This window comes from Balaenoptera acutorostrata, chromosome 12 (assembly GCF_949987535.1).
Source record: "Balaenoptera acutorostrata chromosome 12, mBalAcu1.1, whole genome shotgun sequence".
Taxonomy (NCBI): Eukaryota; Metazoa; Chordata; class Mammalia; order Artiodactyla; family Balaenopteridae; genus Balaenoptera; species Balaenoptera acutorostrata.
In genome coordinates this window covers 13,722,319-13,745,062 of record NC_080075.1, presented here as the reverse complement: position 1 = coordinate 13,745,062, position 22,744 = coordinate 13,722,319, and the positions used below count along the sequence as shown (strand labels likewise).

Sequence of the window (22,744 nt, the reverse complement as noted above, 5' to 3'; positions counted from 1 at the left end):
CCAGAGCCTTGGCGCTTCCAGGTCTCCCTTTAGGGCAGGGTGTTCTTTATGTCCCTGGCACCGAGTAGGAACTGAGCTAATGTCCCTGGATTATGAGTCCAGTGAATTGTGAAAAGGACTTGGTCCTGTCAAGTCCTTGGGGAATGACGGGAAGATGCCTGTTTAGAGCAGGTTAGGAGTAAGTTTTCTTGAGAGTAGGGTTATGACTGTTCTTAGACCTATGATCCCATTTTATAAATTCGAGAAACTACCATTTCAGGGTTAGTTCCCCCCAAAATAAGAATTAACCATAAATCATTTTTTAAAGTTTTATTAAATCATTTAGACTTGAAAGAAGTCACAATAGTTAACGCACTTAAGTGCGTTCTATACACCACCAACCCAAATGGATTGAGTTCAGAATTTTTATAAATAAAAAATAAACATATTTACAGTGAAAAATAAAAACATGTTAGCAAGTTAGATGATTAAACTGTTATCTACAATCAGTTTTGGGAAAATACCAACCTACAGTATTATATTTAAGACACTTAAGATTTCATTAGATTTTCAAAGTCCATAATTGAAGAAGTTAGTTGTAATATATGATTCATTTCTTACTACGGCTTTTTTCCTCCCCAAACCAGAACTTTTGACCAATTTACACAAAAAGCTTCATTTTCCCTTTACTGGAGGTAAAAGTACAAAAAGCTCTTAAACTCCCCCTAGAACCATCTAAGGAATAAAGCTATTTAATGCTACGAATGTCACTAGAAAACTATATGGACATAAACCACTATACAATTTGTGCTATTTTTCCTCCAAAATAATGCAGATTCCTCATTTACCCACCAGGGACAAAAATGGAGTCAGCTTTTTTGGAAATCAGTTTCAAAATCACCACTATATCTCTAGAAAGTGTATTTCTAGAACAGTATAGTTACTACATGTAGGGACTTTCGTTTTTCTGTACTATAAAAATATTTCCATTTTCTAATTCTCTCTATACATTTTAGGGGTTGCTTCCACCTCCTTAGACAAAACGTGAGGGTTAGGATGCTTGGCCGGCCGATTTCAAGAGACCAACGAAGGAAGAGGACCACGTGTGAGTTAGTGACAGCCCTCTCCTTGAGCAGAGCAAAAATCAAGAGGTGGCTCAAAGGTTTGAGCTCCAAAATCCAGTTTAAATTTGATTTAGAAAAAGTAGTCCAAAATGAAATCGAGCAAAGAACGAAATTTTCAAGTTCACGATTTTGGAAAGCAACATTCCTTCGAAGTGGGCTATTCCGTGTCACCTGTTAGGGAGGCGAGCAGAGCTTAAGGCTAATTGCTTGGCAAAGGGCTATGGGAGCTGCTGGAGTGTCTTGACTGCTTTGTTCCTGATGAGCTCATGGAGCGAGACCTCTGTCTGAGAACTGTTTTTCCTGGAAACTCCAAGTCCTCGAATATAGCATTTTCAATAATGTTTGCAGCTTCAGGCCGTTCCGTAGGGGATGGGGAGAGCATGTCTTGCACCATTACATACTGAAAGATAAAAATTGTGTGGTAATAAAAGGGCCACTAACCAGCTGCCTAATTCAGGAGTCAGCCAAATGTCTCTATAACTATATTAAGTTTGCGAGCCAGTTTCTGACACAACTTCTCAACTCTGCTACTGAAATACAAAAGCAGCCACAGACCATATATAAACAGGTGGGCCTGGCTGTGTTCCCATAAAATTCTATTACCAAAATAGGCAGCAGGCTGGATTTGGTCTGTGGGTCACAGTTTGCCCAACCCCTGCTCCAAATACACATGGACCATTTTGGGGTAATTGGTTGTTTTCTAACATATAATAAAAGGTCTTCAATCACATCTCTGAAACGCAGACATACTCTGACTTTTAAAATAAATTCATCTTACAATTGTATGTGAATGTACAATTATCTCAAAGATTTCAATTAAAAAATAACCATGCCAGTGATCAGTACCTAGCCCCTTTTACTGATTTTTTGAACCCCTTTAATGTAACATGGATTCTGATGAGCCCCCCAGGGATTGATTCATCGACTTTGCAAAATACATAACAGAATAGTTTTTGTAAAATATATTTCACTTTAGGCCGGCATACCTCTATATTGTTATAAAGTTCATTTTTAATGTAACCCTTCGTTATACTTATAATATTGAAAGATCAATTAGACTTTTTCCAACTTCATGATTAGCCACACAGTCTAATTTACCTAAACTTAATTTACTAAGAAAATTCAAGATTTATCAACACATACATTTTAAAGTGATATGTTTGTGGACATATTATGAAGTAAACAAAAGCTGCAAAAAGAAACTTCAAAAATTCATTACACACAGTTTTCACCATCAAGACCAGCTTAATTTTCCCTTCCCACTCTTCTGAACCATTTACTGTGTCACTCTGAGGGGCATAACTCCAACACACAAAATCAGTGGAAATTAGTGACTTTTTTTTAAAAAGAAGCCAGTTTTTAAGATCTCTCCCAAATTCACTAAGATAAAGAAATTAATGGCATGATCATAATGGCAACTCTACGGCTGTGAGGGCGAGCTAGGAGTTCAGCCTCATCAAAACGCAAGGTTGCTACAATTCCCAGATGGGCTGTCATGCAGCTTGGAGCACAGAGCACTGGGCCCAGGACCTGGGACCGAGTCACGGCCTTTGGTTTTAACAAGTTGTGTGTTCTTGGGATCAGGTCCCTTTCCTCTCTAGACCTTAGGCTCCCTCATCTGTAAAACGGGGAAACTGATGAGCTGACTGCTAAGGACGCTTCACGTTCTAAGTAAGATTCTAAAGAAAATAAAAGATGAGAATTAATACCAACCTCACGAGGATATTTCTGAGTAAATAGTGGTGGAAATTTGAGATCTCTTACATCAGTTAAGATCTGAAAAGAAAGAAAAGTGTTACTTATCTTTAAATCTATTTTGATATGTGGATCTATTTAAACATAGAGAGATTTTTTTAAAAATTTATTTATTTTATTTATTTATTTTTGGCTGCGTTGGGTCTTAGGTGTTGCGTGTGGGCTTTCTTTAGTTGCGGCGAGAGGAGCTACTCTTCGTTGTGGTGCACGGGCTTCTCAGTGTGGTGGCTTCTCTTGTTGAGGAGCACGGGCTCTAGGCGCGTAGGCTTCAGTAGTTGTGGCTCACAGGCTCTAGAGTGCAGGCTCAGTAGTTGTGGTGCACGGGCTTAGCTGCTCCGCGGCATGTGGGATCTTCCCGGACCAGGGCTCGAACCCGTGTCCCCTGCACTGGCAGGTGGATTCTTAACCACTGCGCCACCTGGGAAGCCCACATTTGTGTTCTTAAGTGGGTAAGTTTTTCTACTAGTCACTAACCTCTTGTATTTGATATAAAAAGACATAGTCTTTCTTCTTTTTTTTTTTGAGTGAAGAAAACCAAGTCAATTATGCTAAATTCTGAATATAAAACTAAACTAGTTATTTGGGAAATTTTCATACAAACAGGATAACAGGGCCCACCATGTGTGATTGCTCTGAGACTTAAATTAGGTAATTCAGGCAAACTACTTAGCACAGTGCCTGATATTCCTTTTGTAATGATGACAAAAACCAGTTTTGAGAAATGAAATAAATTAAATATGTCTTCATATTTCTTGAGAAATAAGCTGGAGTGTACCTGAACAAAAATATGAACTGGGTTGGCATTTGTCACTTCCCACTAAAGGAAAACAGATGCTTCACTAGAAGAATCTATGCTGCAGGCCCTAGAAGGGAGGGTTTCACCTGCTAATAGGTAGGTCGTACCAAACTAAGTGCAGATAAATGCTTGAGTCTGGACTCATGGAATTAATTTTTAATCCCATAACATTCTTAAAGTTTTTATTTTATAACTTAGAATTTAAAAGAGACCTTGGCCATAACTCAATGGGGAAACAGAGAGTCTTTTCAACAAAAAGCATAAGCATAAAAGAATGGTAAGCTGAACTTTAAAATTAAAATCTGCTACCCTGTGAAAGACACCATTAAGAAAATGAAATGGCAAGCCACAGACTGGAATAAATTAGTCACAATACATATACTTGGCAAAGGACTTGAAAAGACGGTCAAGGTCATTAGTTATCAGAGAAATGCAAACTTAAACCACAGTATGATTCCATTATACCCCTATTAGAATGTCTAAAAATGTAAAGACTGAAACATAAGTGTTGAGGATGTGGAGGACCTAGATCTCTCCTACACTGCTGGTGAGTATATAAAATGACACTTTCTTATAAAGTTAAACCACTTACCACAGAGCTTATCAATCCTACCTTGTAATTACCCGAGACTAAGGATACATATGTATGTCTACAAAGAGACTTGTTCACAAATGTTCACAGCAACTTTAGTCGTAAATGTTTCTCAACAGGTAACTGGACACATGAACTGTGGTATACATACCACGGAATATTAATAAAAGGGAAGGAACTACTGACTTTATAGTGAGTCAAAGAAGGCAGACACAAAAGAGGATAGACATGCATGATTCAATTTATACGAAACTTTAGAAAAGACAGAAAACAGATCAGCAGTTGCCTGGGGTCCAGGTGGAGCCTGGAAAGACAGGGGACTGACTGGGAAGGAGCAAAAGGCAACTTTCTGGGGTGATACAAATGTTCTCTATTTTGAATGTAGTGGTGATTATGTGGATGTATAAATGTGTCAAAACTTATAAAAATGTACAAAGTGGGTATGTTGTATGTATGTAAATTATACCTCAATAAAATTAATTAAAAAAAAAAGATCTTGGTCAAATCATTGAATAGTCTCTTTTACATTTACTAATGGAATTTCAGAGGGGTTCTGGCTAAACATGGCAGATTTTCTACTATATTTCTAGTAAGCATTTTCACTAAAACAACTGCCAAGGAAGGTAAAACGTACTGTTTAAGTCTATAAGGATGACTGCAATGGAAGAATAGATTACAATTTTTGAAAGAGAGAAAGCAGTGGAAGCATAGCAACTTCTTTAGCAGAACAGAGGAAGGTAAACCAGGGTGCCTGTGAGGGATAAAGCCAACAGAGAGGGAACTGATTAGCTGCGCAGAACCTGCTGGGCATGGGGGTGAGGCTCAAGGATGGCAGCAGGACAGCTGTCGAAAGGTCTGTATACGGACGGAATGATATATCCCCATATAACACATAAGGTTTGCTCTCTGGAGAAACGGAACCAAGGCATTCCAGACTTAGGGTTGATAGAACGAGGATGAGTCGGGGGTGGGCATGGAACACAGAAGTATGCGGTGACGATCTGCATGTGAAACAGTAAGAACTCTCCACACCCCATCCCGAGGCTTTCTCAGGCAGGAGAATGAGAGCTTCTTCTCTGGAGAAAATGAGGAAAGGCCTATAGATGCTGACATGTGGGAGTTTTGCGCCCCCCACCCCAAAGTAAGAACTGGATCGTAACCCTTACAGTGATGTCCACGTCTAGTCACCATTTTAGAGCCTTATTCTTCTTCCTTTTTTTTTTTTTCCTGTTCTTTTTGGCTGTGCTGCGCGGCTTGCAGGAATCTTAGTTCCCCGACCAGGGATCGAACCCGGGACCTGGGAGGGAAAGCGCCGAGTCCTAACCACTGGACCACCAGGGAATTCTCCAAGAGCCCTATTCTTAAATATGAATGGACAGCTAAGGATTATCAGCATGAGAAACACACACACACACAAATCATTAAAAGACTCAGAGATGTTGGTAGGGAGGGAAGTAGTGTGACTATAAGGGGGTAGCAAGACGGAGTTTTCTGTGTTGATGTAACAGTTCTGTATCTAGATTGCAGTGGTGGTTACAAAAACCTATACTGAAATAAAATAACATGGAACTATATACATACATTATACCAATGTCAAGTTTATGTTGTACTGTAATTATGTCAAATGTAACTGTCAGCAGAAAGTGGGTGGAGGGTATCTCTCTGTCTTTGCAACTTCCTGTGGATCTATAATAATTTCAAAACAGAAAGTTAAAAAAAAAAAAAACAGAGGAAAGAGACAATATAGGGGGAAGAAAACTTAAAATAAATACATACACGTCATTGAGATTCTCAGCAATGTGAAGATACTGAATTCATGTAAACAGAGTGAAATACTATAAAAACGGAACAATCTTGGACAAAGAAAATTGGATTGTCAAAATAAAGGACTTAGGAAAGTCAGAATAACAAGTTAAGGAACTCTTGCAAAAAATAGCACAGGGCTTCCCTGGTGGCGCAGTGGTTAAGAATCCGCCTGCCAATGCAGGGGACATGGGTTCAAGCCCTGGTCCGGGAAGATCCCACATGCCATGGAGCAACTAAGCCTGTGCACCACAACTACTGAGCCTGCGCTCTACAGCCTGCGAGCCACAACTACTGAGGCCATGTGCCATAACTACTGAAGCCCACGTGCCTAGAGCCCGTGCTCTGCAATAAGAGAAGCCACTGCAATGAGAAGCCCGTGCACCACAATGAAGAGTAGCCCCCGCTCGCCGCAACTAGAGAAAAGCGCACGTGCAGCAACAAAGACCCAACAAAGGAAAAAATAAAATAAATTTTTAAAAAAAGTACAAAAAGACAAAGATGGAAAATAGGAGGGAAAAAAAATTAGGCATTTTTAGGATTAAGTCAGGAGTTCCAGGAAAAGAAAAAAAACCAGAAAAATTGGAGAATTTATCAAAAATAATATAAGAAATTTACTAGAACTGAAGGATTCACCTCTTCTAACTGAATCTACCAAGTGCTAAGTACAATGGCGGCAGGGGGAGAAGATCAGTGAAAGGACTAAATTTTATAACAGCACTGATAAAACTAAAGCCCTAAAGATTCCAGAAACGAAAATGTAACAGGTCCAAGATACCCTATATTAAAAAATCAGGCATCAGAATGGTATCTGCTTTTCAACAGCAGCACTGGAAGCTGTAAGGAAATGGAGCAATGCTCTCAAAGTTCTGAAGGAAAGTTATTTTCCATCTAGAATTGGAACCTGGCCAATTTATCAGTTATGTATGAAAATGGAAAAAAAGGTACATTTTCAGATACCTGAGGACTCTAAAAATTTCTTTCTCATACATTGTTTCTGAGGAATTTACTGCAGAATGTGCTCCAGCAAAATAAGAGAGTAGTGCAAGAAAATAAAACAAAGCAAAACATGGAAGCTAGGAAACAAGGGATCCAAGCCAGGAGAGTAGGGAAGTGCATCCTTGGATGACAGCTTACAGAAGGTCTAGGGGGTAACTGGTCCAGACTGGAGAACAAAGCTTTGAGAAGAAAGACTCCAGGGGAAAGCAAATTAAATCAATCAATCTATCTATCTACCTGGATAAGCTATACTGAAGCACAGAGAAAATATTGTTTGATATGTGACAGACCTTTGCACATCTGTTAAAAATTACAGCAAAGGTTCATAGAAAACTAAGCAATTGAGAAAAGGCAATTCTGAAAAAAAGGATTGTATCAGAAAGAAAAGAAAGTCAGGGTACATTACTTGGTCTAGCATAGAACAATATTTGCATGGCTTAATTTAACCAAAAAATTTTTACATAACTACATATTTTAGAAAATGTGTTTATTGAAATAAAATTCACCATTTTAACCATTTTAAAGTGTATGATTCTGTGATTTTTATTCTATTCACAACGTTGTACAACCATCACCACTCTCTAATTCTGGAACATTTTCATCACCCAAAGAAAAACCTTGTACTTATTAAGCAATCACTCTCCATCCCCTTCTACCCCCAGCTCCTGGCAACTACTAATCTACCTTGTCTCTATGGATTTGCCTATTCTGGACATTTTGCATAAATGGAATCATACAGTATGTGGTCTTTTACAACCGCTTCTTTCACTTAGTGTGATGTTTCCAAGGTTCACCTGTGCTGTAGTATGTATCAGTATTTCATTTCTTTTTCATGGCTGAATAATATTTCACTGTATGGGTAAACCACATTTGCTTTGCCATTCATCAGCTGATTGACATTTGGGTTGTTTCTACTTTCTGACTATTATGAAAATGCTACTATGAACATCTGTGTACAAGTTTTTGTGTGGACCTATGTTTTCATTTCTCTTGGGTATATACCTAGAAGTAGAACTGCTGGGTCATATGGTAATTCCATGTTTAACTTTTTGAGGAACTGTCAAATTGTTTTCCACAGTGGCTGCATCATTTTACATTCTTACCAGCAATGCATGAGGGTTCTAATTTCTCCATCTCCTCGCCAACACTTCTTTTCCATTTTTGTTTTGTTTTGTTTTATTATAGCCATCCTAGATGGTGTGAAATGGTATCTCACTGTGATTTTGATTGGCATTTCCCTGATGAATAATGGTGTTGTGCTTATTGGTCATTTGTAATCTTCTGCAGAGAAATGTCTGTTGAAGTCCTCTGCCCATTTTTTAATGGGGTTGTCTTTTTGTTGTTGAACTGCAATAGTTCTTTATATATTCTGGATACTAGAACCTTCTCAGATATATGATTCACAAATATTTTCTGTGGCTTGTATTTTCACTTTCTTTTTTTAAATAAATGTATTTATTTTATTTATTTTTGGCTGCGTTGGGTCTTCGTTGCTGAGAGCGGTCTTTCTCTAGTTGTGGCGAGCGGGGGTTACTCTTTGTTCTGGTGCGCGGGCTTCTCATTGCGGTGGCTTCTCTTGTTGTGGAGCACGGGCTCTAGGTGCGCAGGCTTCAGTAGTTGTGGCTCGCGGGCTCTAGAGTGCAGGCTCAGTAGTTGTGGCACATGGGCTTAGTTGCTCCGTGGCATGTGGGATCTTCCCAGACCAGGGCTCGAACCCGTGTCCCCTGCATTAGCAGGCGGATTCTTTTTTTTTTTTTTTGGCAGGCGGATTCTTAACCACTGCGCCACCAGGGCAGCCCTATTTTCACTTTCTTGATAGTGTCTTTTGATGTCCTTATAACTACAAAAATTTTTCTTTAAATATTTTGTTTTTAAAATTTATTTTAATTTATTTATTTTTGGCCACACCGTGAGGCATGTGGGATCTCAGTTCCCTGACCAGGGATCGAAATCGAACTCGTGTCCCCTACAGTGGAAGCGTGGAGTCCTAACCACTGGACCATCAGCGAATTCCCCATAACTACTTAAATTTTGATGCCATATGATTCCTGATGCTTTAACATACGTTGGGCCTGTTTTATTTTCCTTTCTGGAAGCTTTTAGTGCCTTTACCTCTGGTATTCTGAAATTTAGCCACTTTGATTTTTAAATTATTTTCTTTTTTTCCTATTCATTGTATAGAACACTTGGTAGGTCCTTTTGGTTCTATATGAGAACTACATCCTGTTCTACCATGGCCACGAGTCAATAGATAAGGTCTAACACTGATAAATTAAGAAATGGTGATAAGGACATAAACTTTGGAAATACGGACGTAAGTACAGGGACAACAGCTGGAAAAGTGGAGGGTAACCGCTTATGAAGTATGGGGAAGAATGCGACAGAGGTCTACTTTTAAAAGACTTCCAGTACTGTTTTCCTTAAAGGCCATCATCTTGGTTTATTTTGAGAGGGAAAAAAACCTAATCATGCTTAGTTTGCCACCTTTTAAGTGTATGAGTGTATGGCCACTTGTCCTCTGGAAAATTCTTCTCTGACCAACCAACACCGTCACCGCCACTCCCTTACCTTGTGCTTTGCACTTATTACAAATCTGAGTGCGAGATATCGTTAAGTTATGATGAATTTAAGCAACAACAAGGAACAGACAACTCGACTCAACAATTTTTGAAGACTGGGCTTTCTGTGGAAGCAAATAGTCTACAAATCCTTTCTGTGTCACTCACGTGACCTCTTCTACGTCAACCAGTCTGCTGGTATTAGGAGTAAGTTACTCTTCTTCTAAAACTCTTTCTTTTGTGAATTTAAGAGTATTTTCTTTTTCTACCTTTTTTGAGGGGGAAACACTTACCCTGACCCTCTCCATATGAGTGCCGAATGGGTACAGCAATTCAAACAGAATGAGGCCTAAAGAAAAGATGTCCACTTTATGAGAGTAGTTGTTGCCATGAATCTGAAATCCCAAATAAAGAAGAAATATTAGGAAAACATTCACGGAGATAGTACAATGGATAATACGGCATCAGTGAATCCAGACGTTGACTCAGTCTCTTCTTGGTTTAAGCATATGTAGAAATGTTAGCAAAGAGTTAATCATCTCTCAAGCCTCTTTTCTTCAATTCACCACAGCAAGAGTAATTAAAGTACTCAGCATTACAGAAGGAAGCCCAGGTATAGCTCTGAGATATGCATCAGTAAAATCGGCCCAGCGGAAACCTGGAGCCAGGAGCCAGGAAAAGCTGCTCCCCTACCCCTGGGGTGAAGTTTTTCAAAGCAAGCACTATCTAAAGCAAATCTCTCATTTCTAACCATCTTAGTCCTCACCTATTTTTATGAGAATATCTTCATTACTCCAAACCACTAATCAACTGTGGTTAGCCCTCATTACAGTACTTAATTATGGACTTCACTGCATTCTTGGTTGTATTTTTCATGTGTGTTATTTCTTATTCTTCACAACTAGATTATAAAGTCCTGGAGGGAAGGGAACTGCTTCTTTTGAATTCTCACCATCCAGCACTGGGCTAAGTACAGAGAAGGCCCTCAATAAATACTTACTTGTTAAAATGAACAAATGAATTACAACCCAACTACTCTATTAAACAAAGCCTCATTCAAATTAAAAGTGACCTCCTGGGGACTCAGAAGAACCCTTTTATTTGGGAAAATGACTCTAGGCACATAACGACATTTGGCAAAGGCCAAGGAAGCCCTCACTTTGGGAATACTCACACCAGCATTTCTTGTTGGGGGATCACAAGGTATTTGTCAACCTCCTCTCTAAACTACACTTGATACCTGTCTCCCTGGTTCCTTCTGAGACCCAGCCTGCCTTTCTGCTTATAGACTATCAGCTGGGAAGTTCCAGTGACTGCATCAGGCTGCACCATCTTCCTCCCTTCCCTTAGCTGTTACTGGGGTCTGGGAAGTATTCAAAGAAAATATGTTCAAAACAGAGTTTACAGGGGTACAGTGAAAAGGACACCTCATACACTATCTGGAGAATATTAATTAACACACCTTCATGAAAGCAACCTGGCAATAAATGTTGTCTACCACTTAATGGTTCTATTTAAATTTCATCCACCCCAGGGTAGATGGAAATGCAGACAGAGATTTGTACACAGGGATGGTTATCACAGCGATATTCCTAACAGCAAAATGTCTAAGTCACTAAAACATCCAAAACAAATGTTTCCCTTCTTAAACTCACTTTTAATAGGTAACACATTCACATGATTCAAAAAGAAGTGTACAGGGCTTCCCTGGTGGCGCAGTGGTTGAGAATCTGCCTGCTAATGCAGGAGACACGGGTTCGAGCCCTGGTCTGGGAAGATCCCACATGCCACGGAGCAGCTGGGCCCGTGAGCCACAGCTGCTGAGCCTGCGCGTCTGGAGCCTGTGCCCCGCAACGGGAGGGGCCGCGATAGTGAAAGGCCCGCGCACCGCGATGAAGAGCGGTCCCCGCACCGCGATGAAGAGTGGCCCCCACTTGCCGCAACTGGAGAAAGCCCTCGCACGAACCGAAGACCCAGCACAGCCAAAAATAAATAAATAAATAAATAAATAAATAAAATTTAAAAAAAAAAAAAAAAAAAAAGAAGTGTACAGTCAAGCTGCCCTCCTGCCCATCCCTTATCTGCCCAGTCCTCACCAGTCACTTCCCCTCTACCTACCGCCCCCAAAACTATCTGTTTCCTGTACATCCTTCCAGAGCTCTTTATATAAACGTAAGCAAATATATAGCTATCTTTCCCTCCTTTACACACTATACACACATTTCTGCCCCTGGCTTTTTCCACTTAAGACATTCTTTTTTAACTCTTACCTATCTAAAAATGCCTAATTTCTTTTATACGAATAACTTTACAGCCAGAAACATGATTTGTGCGTCACAGCTATTTTTCATCCAAACTGTAAATATTGATTTATTGTCCTCCAGGGTTGAGTGTTATAGAAAACAAGCTCTTTAAGCTGTAACGTGCTTTTTCTTCCTACCTAAATACTTACACTATTTTTCCCTTATCTTGAAATTCAAGATGTCTAAGTATAGGGGTCTATTAAAATTTTTCTTTAATTAAATAAAAAAATAAAATTTAAACATAAAAAAGAAAACATTTGAATAATGCAAACAACTCAAGAAGTCTAAAAGGATACTGTACAACAGTAAAATAAAGGCCAGTTCCTATGACTGGTCTCTGATATAACCTTCCAAAGATAAACTAATCCATCAGTTCTCAAAGTGTGGTCTATGGATCCCTGGGGACCCCAACACCCTTTCAGGAGGTCTACAAAGTCAAGACTGTTTTCATAATAATTCTAAGACATGATTTGTCTTTTCACTGTGCTGACATTTGTACTGCTGAACCTTAGCATGAACCAAGGCAGCAGCACCAAACCATACTAGTAGTAATTATGTTCTTCAATGAAAGGAAGGAAGAAAGGGAGGGAGGGAGGGAGGGAGGCAGGAAGGAAGGGAAAAAGGAAGGGAGGAAGGAAGACGGGTTCACTTAAAATGTCCTTGCTGAAGCAGTAAAAATTATTAATTTTATTATATCTTCCCCCTTAGGTATGCATTTTTTTAATATTCTGTGTGACAAAATGGGCAGTATCCATAAAGCATTTCCGCTCCACACCGAAGTACAATGGTTGTCTCAAGAGAAAGCATTTGTGCAATTGTTTGAGTTACTATATGAACCAGATGCTCTTTTTTCATAGAGCACCATTTTGACTTGAAAGAACAACTGGTAGACAAACTGTGGTCATTCATACTTGGATACTTGATCTTAAAGATGAACAAAGTGAGAATGGAACTTCAAGGAAGACTGACAGTATTTGTTGCCAAAAATAAAAGTTGAGCTTTGAAGTGAATGTCAGAATTTTGGAAAATTTGTGTCCATCACTGGGAACCTGACAGCTTCCTAATACTTAAAGCCTTTTCTGGTGAGATTGGCGGTGATATTCACCAGAGTGATTTTTTTAATACTGTAGAGTGAATTGTGACAACTTTTGGAAAAGTTGCATAACTTAGGGAACCAATAGTTTCCAAATGACCAATGCACAGTTTTATAAAACCATGCGTGGGTCAAAGGTCCATTCAATGTGCAAAATGGACCAAGGGATGTTAAAGTAACAGAATACAAAATGTTCACTGCTATGGTTTTAGATTCAGGGCAAATGACTCCAGAAACTTTTGCTTATTGTATTTTGATGTGCTGTCAAAGAAGAATGCCCACAACTACCTGAAAATGGTATTAAAATATTCCTCCTTTTCCAACTGCCTATCTATGTGAAGTCAGATTTTCTTCATATACTTCAACCAAAATAACATAGTGCAAGGGATTAAATGCAAAAGCAGATATGAAATCTAACTCTTTTAAGTCAGACAGTAAAGAGCTTTACAAAAATGTAAGTAAATGCCACTCTTCTCACTAGTTTTCTTTTGGAAAATATTTATTTTTCAGAAAATATCTTGAAGATGTGATAGACTTAATATTGTCATTTTTAACTGAATTAAAAATTTTACAAATTTCTGTTTCAGTCTCTAATACGGCAAATACTGATGGATAAAATTCCTTAAGAAAAATTCTTGAGCTCTTGATCATGTTTACAAGTATAAACAGGCATTGATCAGGAAGTCTGAGAACTGCCGATCTAAGCATATGTAAGCTTGTGAACACTGTCAGCGCAGTGGTGGCCAGGGATGCTGTGCTGGAGCTCCCAGCATGCCCTGCGTCCCTCCACTCTTCCAGTCTCTGTTCAGTTTATGGAGCTTTTCCTTGGAAGACTAAGCGTCCCACAAGGCAACACAGCGCAGCCTGTCCACCTTTATTTCCTGCCATGGTACGTTCTGGAAGCTGCCTGTGGATTATTGTAGAGAACAGCTTAGAACACTACCTCCAGCTGGCTCTGAAAACAGTTCCTGCATAGTTCACACAGGGTGAATGACAATTAAGTTTGGGAGGAGGACATTCAAAATCTCATTCTAAGTTTCTGGTTGCTGTCAGGTTCCGGTTCAGAGGGTGAGCACACTTCATGCGTTTTTAGTATTTTTCTTCCTCCACACCCCAATCCAGGTTGCGGAATTGTACCCTAGCTGTGTTGCCTGTGGAGCACTTCTGCCAGTTTTCATCATTTTCAGCTTTTATTTTATTGGGTATTTTATTTTTTATTTTTATTTTTTTTAATTTTTTTTTTTTTTATAGCTACTTTATTTATTTATTCATTTTTGGCTGTGTTGGGTCTTCGGTTCGTGCGAGGGCTTTCTCTAGTTGCGACACGCGGGGGCCACGCTTCATCGCGGTGCGGGGACTGCTCTTCATCGCAGTGCGCGGGCCTTTCACTATCGCGGCCCCTCCCGTTGCGGGGCACAGGCTCCAGACGCGCAGGCTCAGTAGTTGTGGCTCACGGGCCCAGCCGCTCCGTGGCATGTGGGATCTTCCCAGACCAGGGCTCGAACCCGTGTCCCCTGCATTAGCAGGCAGATTCTCAACCACTGTGCCACCAGGGAAGCCCTATTGGGTATTTTAAACACGGCACGGATGGAGATTCATGGCGCACATCTAGCTTGCTGCCATCCTGATTAAAAACCTATTTATTCCTCAGAAGGAAAACGAAAGGCTCACCTGTTCTGGGCTCATATACAGCTTGGTCCCCACTTGTCCTGTGTGTCTGGCGTACCCTGGCATTGGGGTCAGAACCAGCTGGTCTTCTTCATCCTGGTCCATTGCAGTCACCAATCCAAAGTCTCCAACCTTGACCACATCATCCATTGTAAAGAATATGTTGGAAGGCTGGAAAAAAATGAAACAGACAAAAGCATGGTGGGTGTGTATGGAGAAAGAGAGAAAGTGAAGAGAATTATTTAAATGACTACAGAAAATAAATACAAGACACGAGATATTCTCAAGCATATTTCTCTTTACAATGGGCTAATATGAAAATAAAAACTATCCTTCGATGTTAGACAAAAACTGTGAGTAAAGAAGAGGCAAGGGTAGCAAAGGGAGTGAGTATTTATTGAACATCTATCTATCTATTTATTCATTTAAATTTTATTTATTAATTTTTTGGCTGCGTTGGGTCTTCGTTGCTGTGCACGAGCTTTCTCTAGTTGCGGCAAGCGGGGGCTACTCTTTGTTGTGGTGCCGGGCTTCTCATTGCGGTGGCTTCTCTTGTTGCGGCTCTAGGCTCTAGGCACAAGGGCTTCAGTAGCTGTGGCTCGCAGGATCTAGAGCGCAGGCTCAGTAGTTGTGGCGCACGGGCTTAGCTGCTCCGCGGCATGTGGGATCTTCCCGGACCAGGGCTCGAACCCGTGTCCCCTGCATTGGCAGGTGAATTCTTAACCACTGTGCCACCAGGGAAGTCCCTGAACATCTATTTAAATAAATCCTTAGAGATTCACATTCCCTAGGGTCTATGGTACTTAAACCTCAATCTCATTATTCTATATACTCTCCCTTGGCAAGCTCCTCTACATTTATGACCTAAGCCATGATAATAATAATAATAATAATAATAATAATAATAATAATAATAATAATAGCAAATGCATATATAGCACTTGCAATGAGCCAGAAGCTGATCTAAGTAGTTCATTACTATTAACTCATGTAATACAACGTTTTTAGTCCTATTGGTCTCTCATGAAATGGTCCCCCATTTCACAGATGTGAAAACTGAGGCCCAGAGAAGTTAAGTAAGTTGCCCATGGTTACCCCGCTAGTAAGGGGTGGAGCAGGGATTCAAACCCAGGCAGTCTGGTTCCATGAGAAAAGGACTTCTGCTCCACTGCCACGTGTCCAATTCTTGCCCTACGGTAGCTAATCACTACTATTTGGTGAATGAACGAAACAGACTGATCTTCGGGCTTGTGTCTGAGAGAGGAATGTAGGCTGTCAAGGAGAATAAGAGCTCTTAACTACAATCTTGTGTTGCCTCTTCTAATACTCACAGGCTCCCATATACCCCACAACCCCCGTCCCGAGTTCTAAACTCTCATATGCAACTGTTCATAAGATACATCTAACCACGGGCTCCTCAAACTCAAAATCCCCTACGTGAAATATATCGTCTTTCCCTAGAGCCTACTCTCAGCTCACATGACCACCACTCATAGCCCTTGAAATAAGGGAAAAGGAAGCCTTTTAGCTCACAAAATTGACTTTCACTGGGCTTCAAATACTGCCAGACAAAAAAACATTTTATTTCAAAACTCCTAAGTGCCATCACACAGTTTGGACTTTGAAACAATGAAGTTATTGCATATAACCAACATCTATAGTGATATCCTCCTACTCTCCCTCAAATAACCTTGTAAGAGAGACAGGATTAGACTGCCTTAAATTTCATCTTTCCTCCCCTCTCCGTGCTCTGCTGTCAGCTGTTATTTACCCAACACTAACAGATTTTTTTTTTTTTTTTTTTTGGTTCTCCAGCATCTTTCCATACCCCTACGCTTCTACCAGAAGTAGCCTGATGTGACTTTGGGAACTCTCTTCTTCTGGGCAGCAAGTCCGTGGTTCATACGGGATGTTATCTGGAGGTTGCATCCAGAACTTGCATCCACCAATCAGCATAATCCCAGCCTCTGGCCAGACGACTGGTTTAGGGATGCATATGTGTTCCTGGCTTATCGATTAGAAGAAAACCAGGTAAATCAACTATACTCCAATAAAAATTAATTTTAAAAAAAAGCTCATTTAAATGAAAAAAAAAGAAGAAAACCCAGGACTTCTGATCAATAGCGGGGGAAAGTGATACTTTTCTCCCCAACACCTCCAAAAGACTTAAAACATGGAGCCCTGAGAACTTCTGGCAGCTATGTTGAGACTGATACATGACAAACACGTGACCAAAATACAAAAAGGTTAGAGGGCCTAGAAGGTTTAACATTAGGCTCAATGATAGGTCAGAATGAACAGAATACACAGCTTTTCAACTGGGAATATGTATATATATAAAAAACTGAATCACTTTGCTGTTCACCTGAAACTAACACAACACTGTAAATCAACTGTACTTCAATAAAAATAATAAGTAAATAAATAAATGACTTTAATAGAAAAAAAAACCCCATTGAAACCCTTGGGTGATGTTCCACAAAAACAGACCTTGAGGTCCCTGTGCATGAGCCCTTTGCCGTGCAGAAACTCCACCGCCTCCACGATCTGCAGGAAGATGTGCAGACACACGTTCCTCTCTCTTTCCTCAATGGTGCAGCGGCTGTTCAGCCAGTCCTTGAGGTTTTCCTTTCGGCACAGCTGCATCTGGATGTAAAGATACACCTTCGGTGAACTGGGTTGGAGTTTTTCCACAGAGTTTTTAGCGAGAGCTAAACTTAAAGTGGTTGGTCTTGAAGGAGAAACAGACAAAGTAGGTTCCGAGGAAGACTTGCTACTGGAATGCTGGACTGCGGTTAGTTTATCAGCACAATGGTTGCCAATAGGCGGTCGGTTCGTTTTGGGCTCTTCTTTGCTGGATGCGTTATCACAGCCGGAATCTTCAAATACTATAGAAGAGGAGGTTCGCTCCCTTGACCTTACATAAGGGGAAGCTTCAGAAGGACAAAGTTCAAAGGAGTGTCCCTCGTCATTGCCATCCCTAGTACCGTCTTCCCCCTCGCAGTCTGTAAGGCAGCTGTCCTGGAGGTTGCACACCGCGTCCACCGACTCACTCGTGTCTCTGTGGTCCATCCCGGAAAATTCCAGCGGAGAGAACTGGCTCTTGGATGAACCTGTCTGGACACAGGAAATCCCGACCGAAAAAGACCTACTGCTTCGTGGAGAAGGGGCTATGATTTCAATGCGTTCCTTTGTAGAGAAAGGATCCATTCTGCATATTTTAACGGACGGCGCATCCGCGGGACTAGGAGAGCTGAGCGGCCAGTCTGTGCTAAGAGTGGGAGAAGTACAAAGGGATGAGAGTGAATATGTGTTGATTAAACTACGTGAACTACATCCTTTGTTTGCTTGTTGATTGACTGATTGATTTTTATTGAAGTATAGTTGACTTACAGTGTTGTCACTACATGCTCTGTCTCCAAAGCTTCAACTATAATAAAGCCAGTTACCAAATGACAACATGGAAATTCAATGAAAAACATGCCACAGGAGACAAAGAACAGCACCGTCCATCCATTCCTTAACTGGAAACCTTGGTTTTAAACTGGAAACGGTTATCTGGGACTGTCATGCCCAGAACAGCTGAGGCCTATGTGCAAAACACAAAGCACAAAGGAAGACCAAGGCCAGAACCCCTTGGTGGCGGTGATTCGGAAGCCCCCATCCAAATTAGGGCTTGAGACACAGGGTCACTTCACCTGGTCCTTCTGTGGTTTGGCTACTGGCTGTGTATATAAGTGTCACTGTAACTAGGTACCTCACGTGGATCTAGGGCTGTGTTTGGTACTTTCAGGCAGGAATTTTACCCCAGCTCTTTACTAAATAGTCTATTTGTAGCCTGCTTCCTTTATGTTCTCATTTAGTAGTTTTTAAAAGGGCCTTCCTTCCCACAGAATAGCATATTTAACATGGGAATTATCTTCAGGTTGCCTAAGGTCATGGTTTGTTTCTTTCTTTTTGGTTTTTGGCCTCGCCGTGCGGCTTGCGAGACCTTAGTTTCCCGACCAGGGATCGAACCTGTGCCCTCGGCAGTGAAAGCGAGGAGTCCTAACCACTGGACCACCAGGGAATTCCCATAAGTTCATGTATTTTTCTTTTTTTTTTTTTTGATGTGGACCATTTCTTTAAAGTCTTTATTGAATTTGTTACAATATTGCTTCTGTTTTATGTTTTTTGGGGTTTTTTTTTTTTTTTTTTTTTTGACTGCAAGGCATGTGGAATCTTAGCTCCCGGACCAGGGATTGAACTCACACCTCTTGCATTGGAAGGCAAAGTCTTAACCACTGGACCACCAGGGAAGTCCCAAGTTCTTGTAGTTTTAACTGCAAATAGTTTAATACTACTTTAGAAAGGAGTTGTAAATTGCTAAATACTAAGAAACTGAATGAAAATTTAAAATAAAAAATGGAGACAAAAGCAGACAATATCTCTTATTGAGAAAGGCTACTGTAAATCCTTCAGTGAATTATAAGTCATAGAGCTCTATCTACCAATGATTTTAGAAATTCATGTTCTGGACAAAAAAGAAAAAAAAGTTCATGTTCTAAAAACTAAATCAACTTTTCACTTAACAAGTGACTAGAGAATGTTCCAAAACATGATGACAGAAACAGTAATCTGCTGTTATTTTTCTTTAAAAAAAATCATCTCTAAAGTTATAGAAAGGATATTTTGTTCATGTAAGCCAAAAACTAGCCTGAAATAAATACTAGTTTTTAAGTCTATGTCTAACCAAGTTACCTTTCATCTTTCAGCCAAATTTCATCCATTTTTTCTTGCCACTTCTCTGGTGGTGCTTCCAACCAAGCATTGAAATATCTAACAATTCCTGGGTGTTCAAGCTTGGCTAAGGCTTTAACTTCTCGCATTACCTTTTCCCGAGCCAATTCCCTGAAACAGAGAAACAATGAAGACACTGAAGGCTGCTCTGATCTGAAGAAGCAATCATATCCAAAGACAGTACAAAACAATAAAATAAAACTCTCCCTTGTTCTAAAATTGGAAACAGACGAGTCAACCTAGTGGCATAATTCTAATAAGCCAAAGAGTAAATAAGTCTTGTATTAGAAAAAAATATGTATTTATAGTATTTCTTTTTTCTTCTAGAAATAAATGCTTACAAGTACATCTATCCATTCAAATAAAGAGTTCTTAGCTGACTAAAAATGAATGACTACAGACCCTTGAAGATAATTGCTTAATGCTTGTTAATTAATAGGGGGATGAAGAGGTAGAAGTGAAGTATTCAGAAAAGAGAGCTCAGCCTGGCAGCTCAGGAGGATGGAGAAGGACCAGCCCAACAAGGCACATACAACAAACCAAAAGGCTTGTACGAGCACCTTTGTCTGTTTAAAGCCTCAACTACTGAATATCATAGGCAATGATGTTTAACCAGAAAAGCATCTGGATTTGATCTTCTGCTTTGACAGCTTTTCTGACGGATCTAAGCTCACATTCTAGGGATCCCACCATCACCTGAAACAACATAATAAATATAAGTTATATCCTCTTCCATCCCCAAGAGACAGTCAGCTACTCCCACTTTTCTCTCTGTGTTTCATTACTGTTAATGGTCCCACCCTGAGAATCCTGGTAGGTTTCTGAATGTTCCATATTCAGTGACCAAATCCTATCAGCTAATTCCTGATACTCATTCCTTTCTCATCCGTCTCCACTTCTGCTGCACTAATGCTCTGTATCTTAGGACTGAACTTCTGCAAAAAAAAAAAAAAAAAAAAAAAAATCTCCTAATGAACAAGCTTGTCTCTTACTACGTACCACCTCCACTTTGATCACGTCATTCTTCTGCTCAAAGGCACAACTGCCTATGGAATAAAATCTAAACTCCTCTGCTTGGCATTTAAGGTGCTGGAACCCATCTTTGCCATCTTTCCTCCATACTCCCCTTCATTCTCTTTTTTTTTTTTTTTTTTTTTTTTGGGCTGCACAGTGTGGCTTGTGGGATCTTAGTTCCCCAACCAGGGACTGAACCCATGCCCGCTGCGTTGGAAGGGCAGTCTTAACCACTGGACTGCCAGGGAAGTCCCTCCCCTCCATTCTTACCCTTGCTCCACTTGTGCCAGAATCCTCATTAACCTCTACATCCCCTGCGAATGTTTGCCTAGAGCCTATGCTCAGGCCATTTCACGTACTTGGCCATCCCTCCCCTACATGTGTGTCCACCAAGGGACAGGCTACCCTTGAACACGGCACAGACAACACTACCACCACAAGGCTTGCTTTTCCTTGACTGCCTTTCGGCTACCTCTGCACTTCCTTCATGAGAAGCTATTTACTAAACTAAACCACAAGTCACGATCTTCCTGGCTTTGCAGTTATTTGAGTATATATACAAAGGCCTCAAATAGTTATAGATTCTTGAGGGCAGAAGCCTTTCTTAATTTTATATCCTATGTGGTACCTTGTACATATGAATATTTAAACTGCTCAAAAATTACATACCAAAGAAAAGAATTAGTCTCATAGTACTCAGACTGTCCCATTCCTATGTCCCTACCTGTTGGACAGCATGTTTAACTACTAATTAGGAAGACAGCCCAGAAGTCAGTGCACATTTAATCAAGAATCCACAGGAGGCTTCCACAATAGATGAAAAGGACGGTATTACCGAAAGCCCATCATCTTAAGCATCACACTGTTCTGAGCCCAAAATTCCACTTCTAGGAATCTATCCTAAGGAAACAGATGTGATCAAAATTTTATATAAAAGATGAACGGTGCCAAGTTTTGGGGTTTTTTTTGGCCACGCCGAGAGGCATGCGGGATCTTAGTTCCCTGACCAGGGATCAAACCCATGCCCCCTGCAGTGGAAGCATGGAGTCCTAACTAATGGACTGCCAGGGAAGTCTCCAAAGTTATTTTTAATTGCAACAAGCTGGAAACCTAAATATTTAAAAATAAGAAATGGTTAAATAAGATATGGCACAAGTATTAATTGGACTATTTTCCAGTCATAAAACACTTTCAATATATTTTAGCATTTCAATAACATACTCTTAATAGTAAGGAAAATACTGAGAATACAATGAAGGAAGCAATAGATAAAACTGTATTGTATTGATAACCGTGCTACCAACTAGGTAAATTTATGACCAGAAAAAAAAAAAAAAATCAAAAGAAAATACCCTAAAATGTTAAAAGTGTTTATTACTGGGTAGAGTAGACACGGATTGGTTTTTGTTTTAATACTGTTCCTTATTTTCCACAATAAATATAGATTATTTTAAAATGGTGCTATGTATTAAAGTCTATAGTTATTAAAATTCACTATGGGAATGCCCTGAGTTGTTAAGAATCAAAAACAAGGGCATATTTTTTAAGTAGATACAAAGCGGTCAAAGTAGATGACATTTTTAAAAGATAGCTAGTTACCTGGTAGCACTGAGAACATAAGATTCAGAAGGTCAGAAACTATGTTTTCTATAGTCTCTATGCAGTATAGTGTAAGGACATATTGCCCATGAGATTAGATAATATAGTCCTAACTCCAAGTTTACTAAAAGTACCATCCATTACCTGTTGGGGAGACGGATTCTCTTGATAGCATAATTGCAGTCATCAACTTTGTTTCTAGCTTCAAAGACAACTCCAAACCCTCCACGACCCATGCACTGAATCGGTTCAAAATCTGTTAGATATCTTAAAAAAAAAAAAAAAAAAAAAAAAGTAAATTTTAAAAAGTTTGTAATAGTTTTACATTGTGTACTAATAGTTCAATCTTATTTTATGATATGTAAAAATGTATAAACTAAGTTTCCTAGAACTTATTTTAATAGAGTGTAGTTTAAATTCTATAGCATTCTTTGCTTTTCTGTCTGTATAAATGAAGCATACACATTTTAATTTTGCCTCTGGGAATTTTACAAAAAATTTAAAACTTCTGCTTAATGGGGAATCACTTGTTAATCACTTATTTTTCAGCAATTTTAGTTCTGTTCTGTCTTATCCAATACTTTCCATCATCCATCAAAACAGTTTATCCTGGGCTTCCCTGGTGGCGCAGTGGTTGAGAATCTGCCTGCCAGTGCAGGGGACACGGGTTCGAGCCCTGGTC

At 39.9% G+C, this 22,744-nt stretch overlaps 1 protein-coding gene across 3 annotated transcripts in view; it reads right to left on the bottom strand.

Moving 5' to 3' along the window:
• Window positions 1–294: 294 nt before the first annotated feature.
• Window positions 295–22,744, bottom strand: part of EIF2AK3 (eukaryotic translation initiation factor 2 alpha kinase 3) — a 67,776-nt gene continuing 45,326 nt past the window's right edge. For all 3 annotated transcript variants that reach the window (XM_007175315.2, XM_057558257.1, XM_007175312.2), the window contains 7 exons: window positions 22,207–22,329; window positions 19,411–19,560; window positions 17,161–17,941; window positions 14,674–14,841; window positions 9,900–10,001; window positions 2,817–2,879; window positions 295–1,503 (listed from right to left, as the gene is read on the bottom strand). In XM_007175315.2, the coding sequence (XP_007175377.2) occupies window positions 1,303–1,503; window positions 2,817–2,879; window positions 9,900–10,001; window positions 14,674–14,841; window positions 17,161–17,941; window positions 19,411–19,560; window positions 22,207–22,329 (1,588 nt within the window). In that variant the 3' untranslated portion in view covers window positions 295–1,302. The remainder of the gene's footprint in view (window positions 1,504–2,816; window positions 2,880–9,899; window positions 10,002–14,673; window positions 14,842–17,160; window positions 17,942–19,410; window positions 19,561–22,206; window positions 22,330–22,744) is intronic.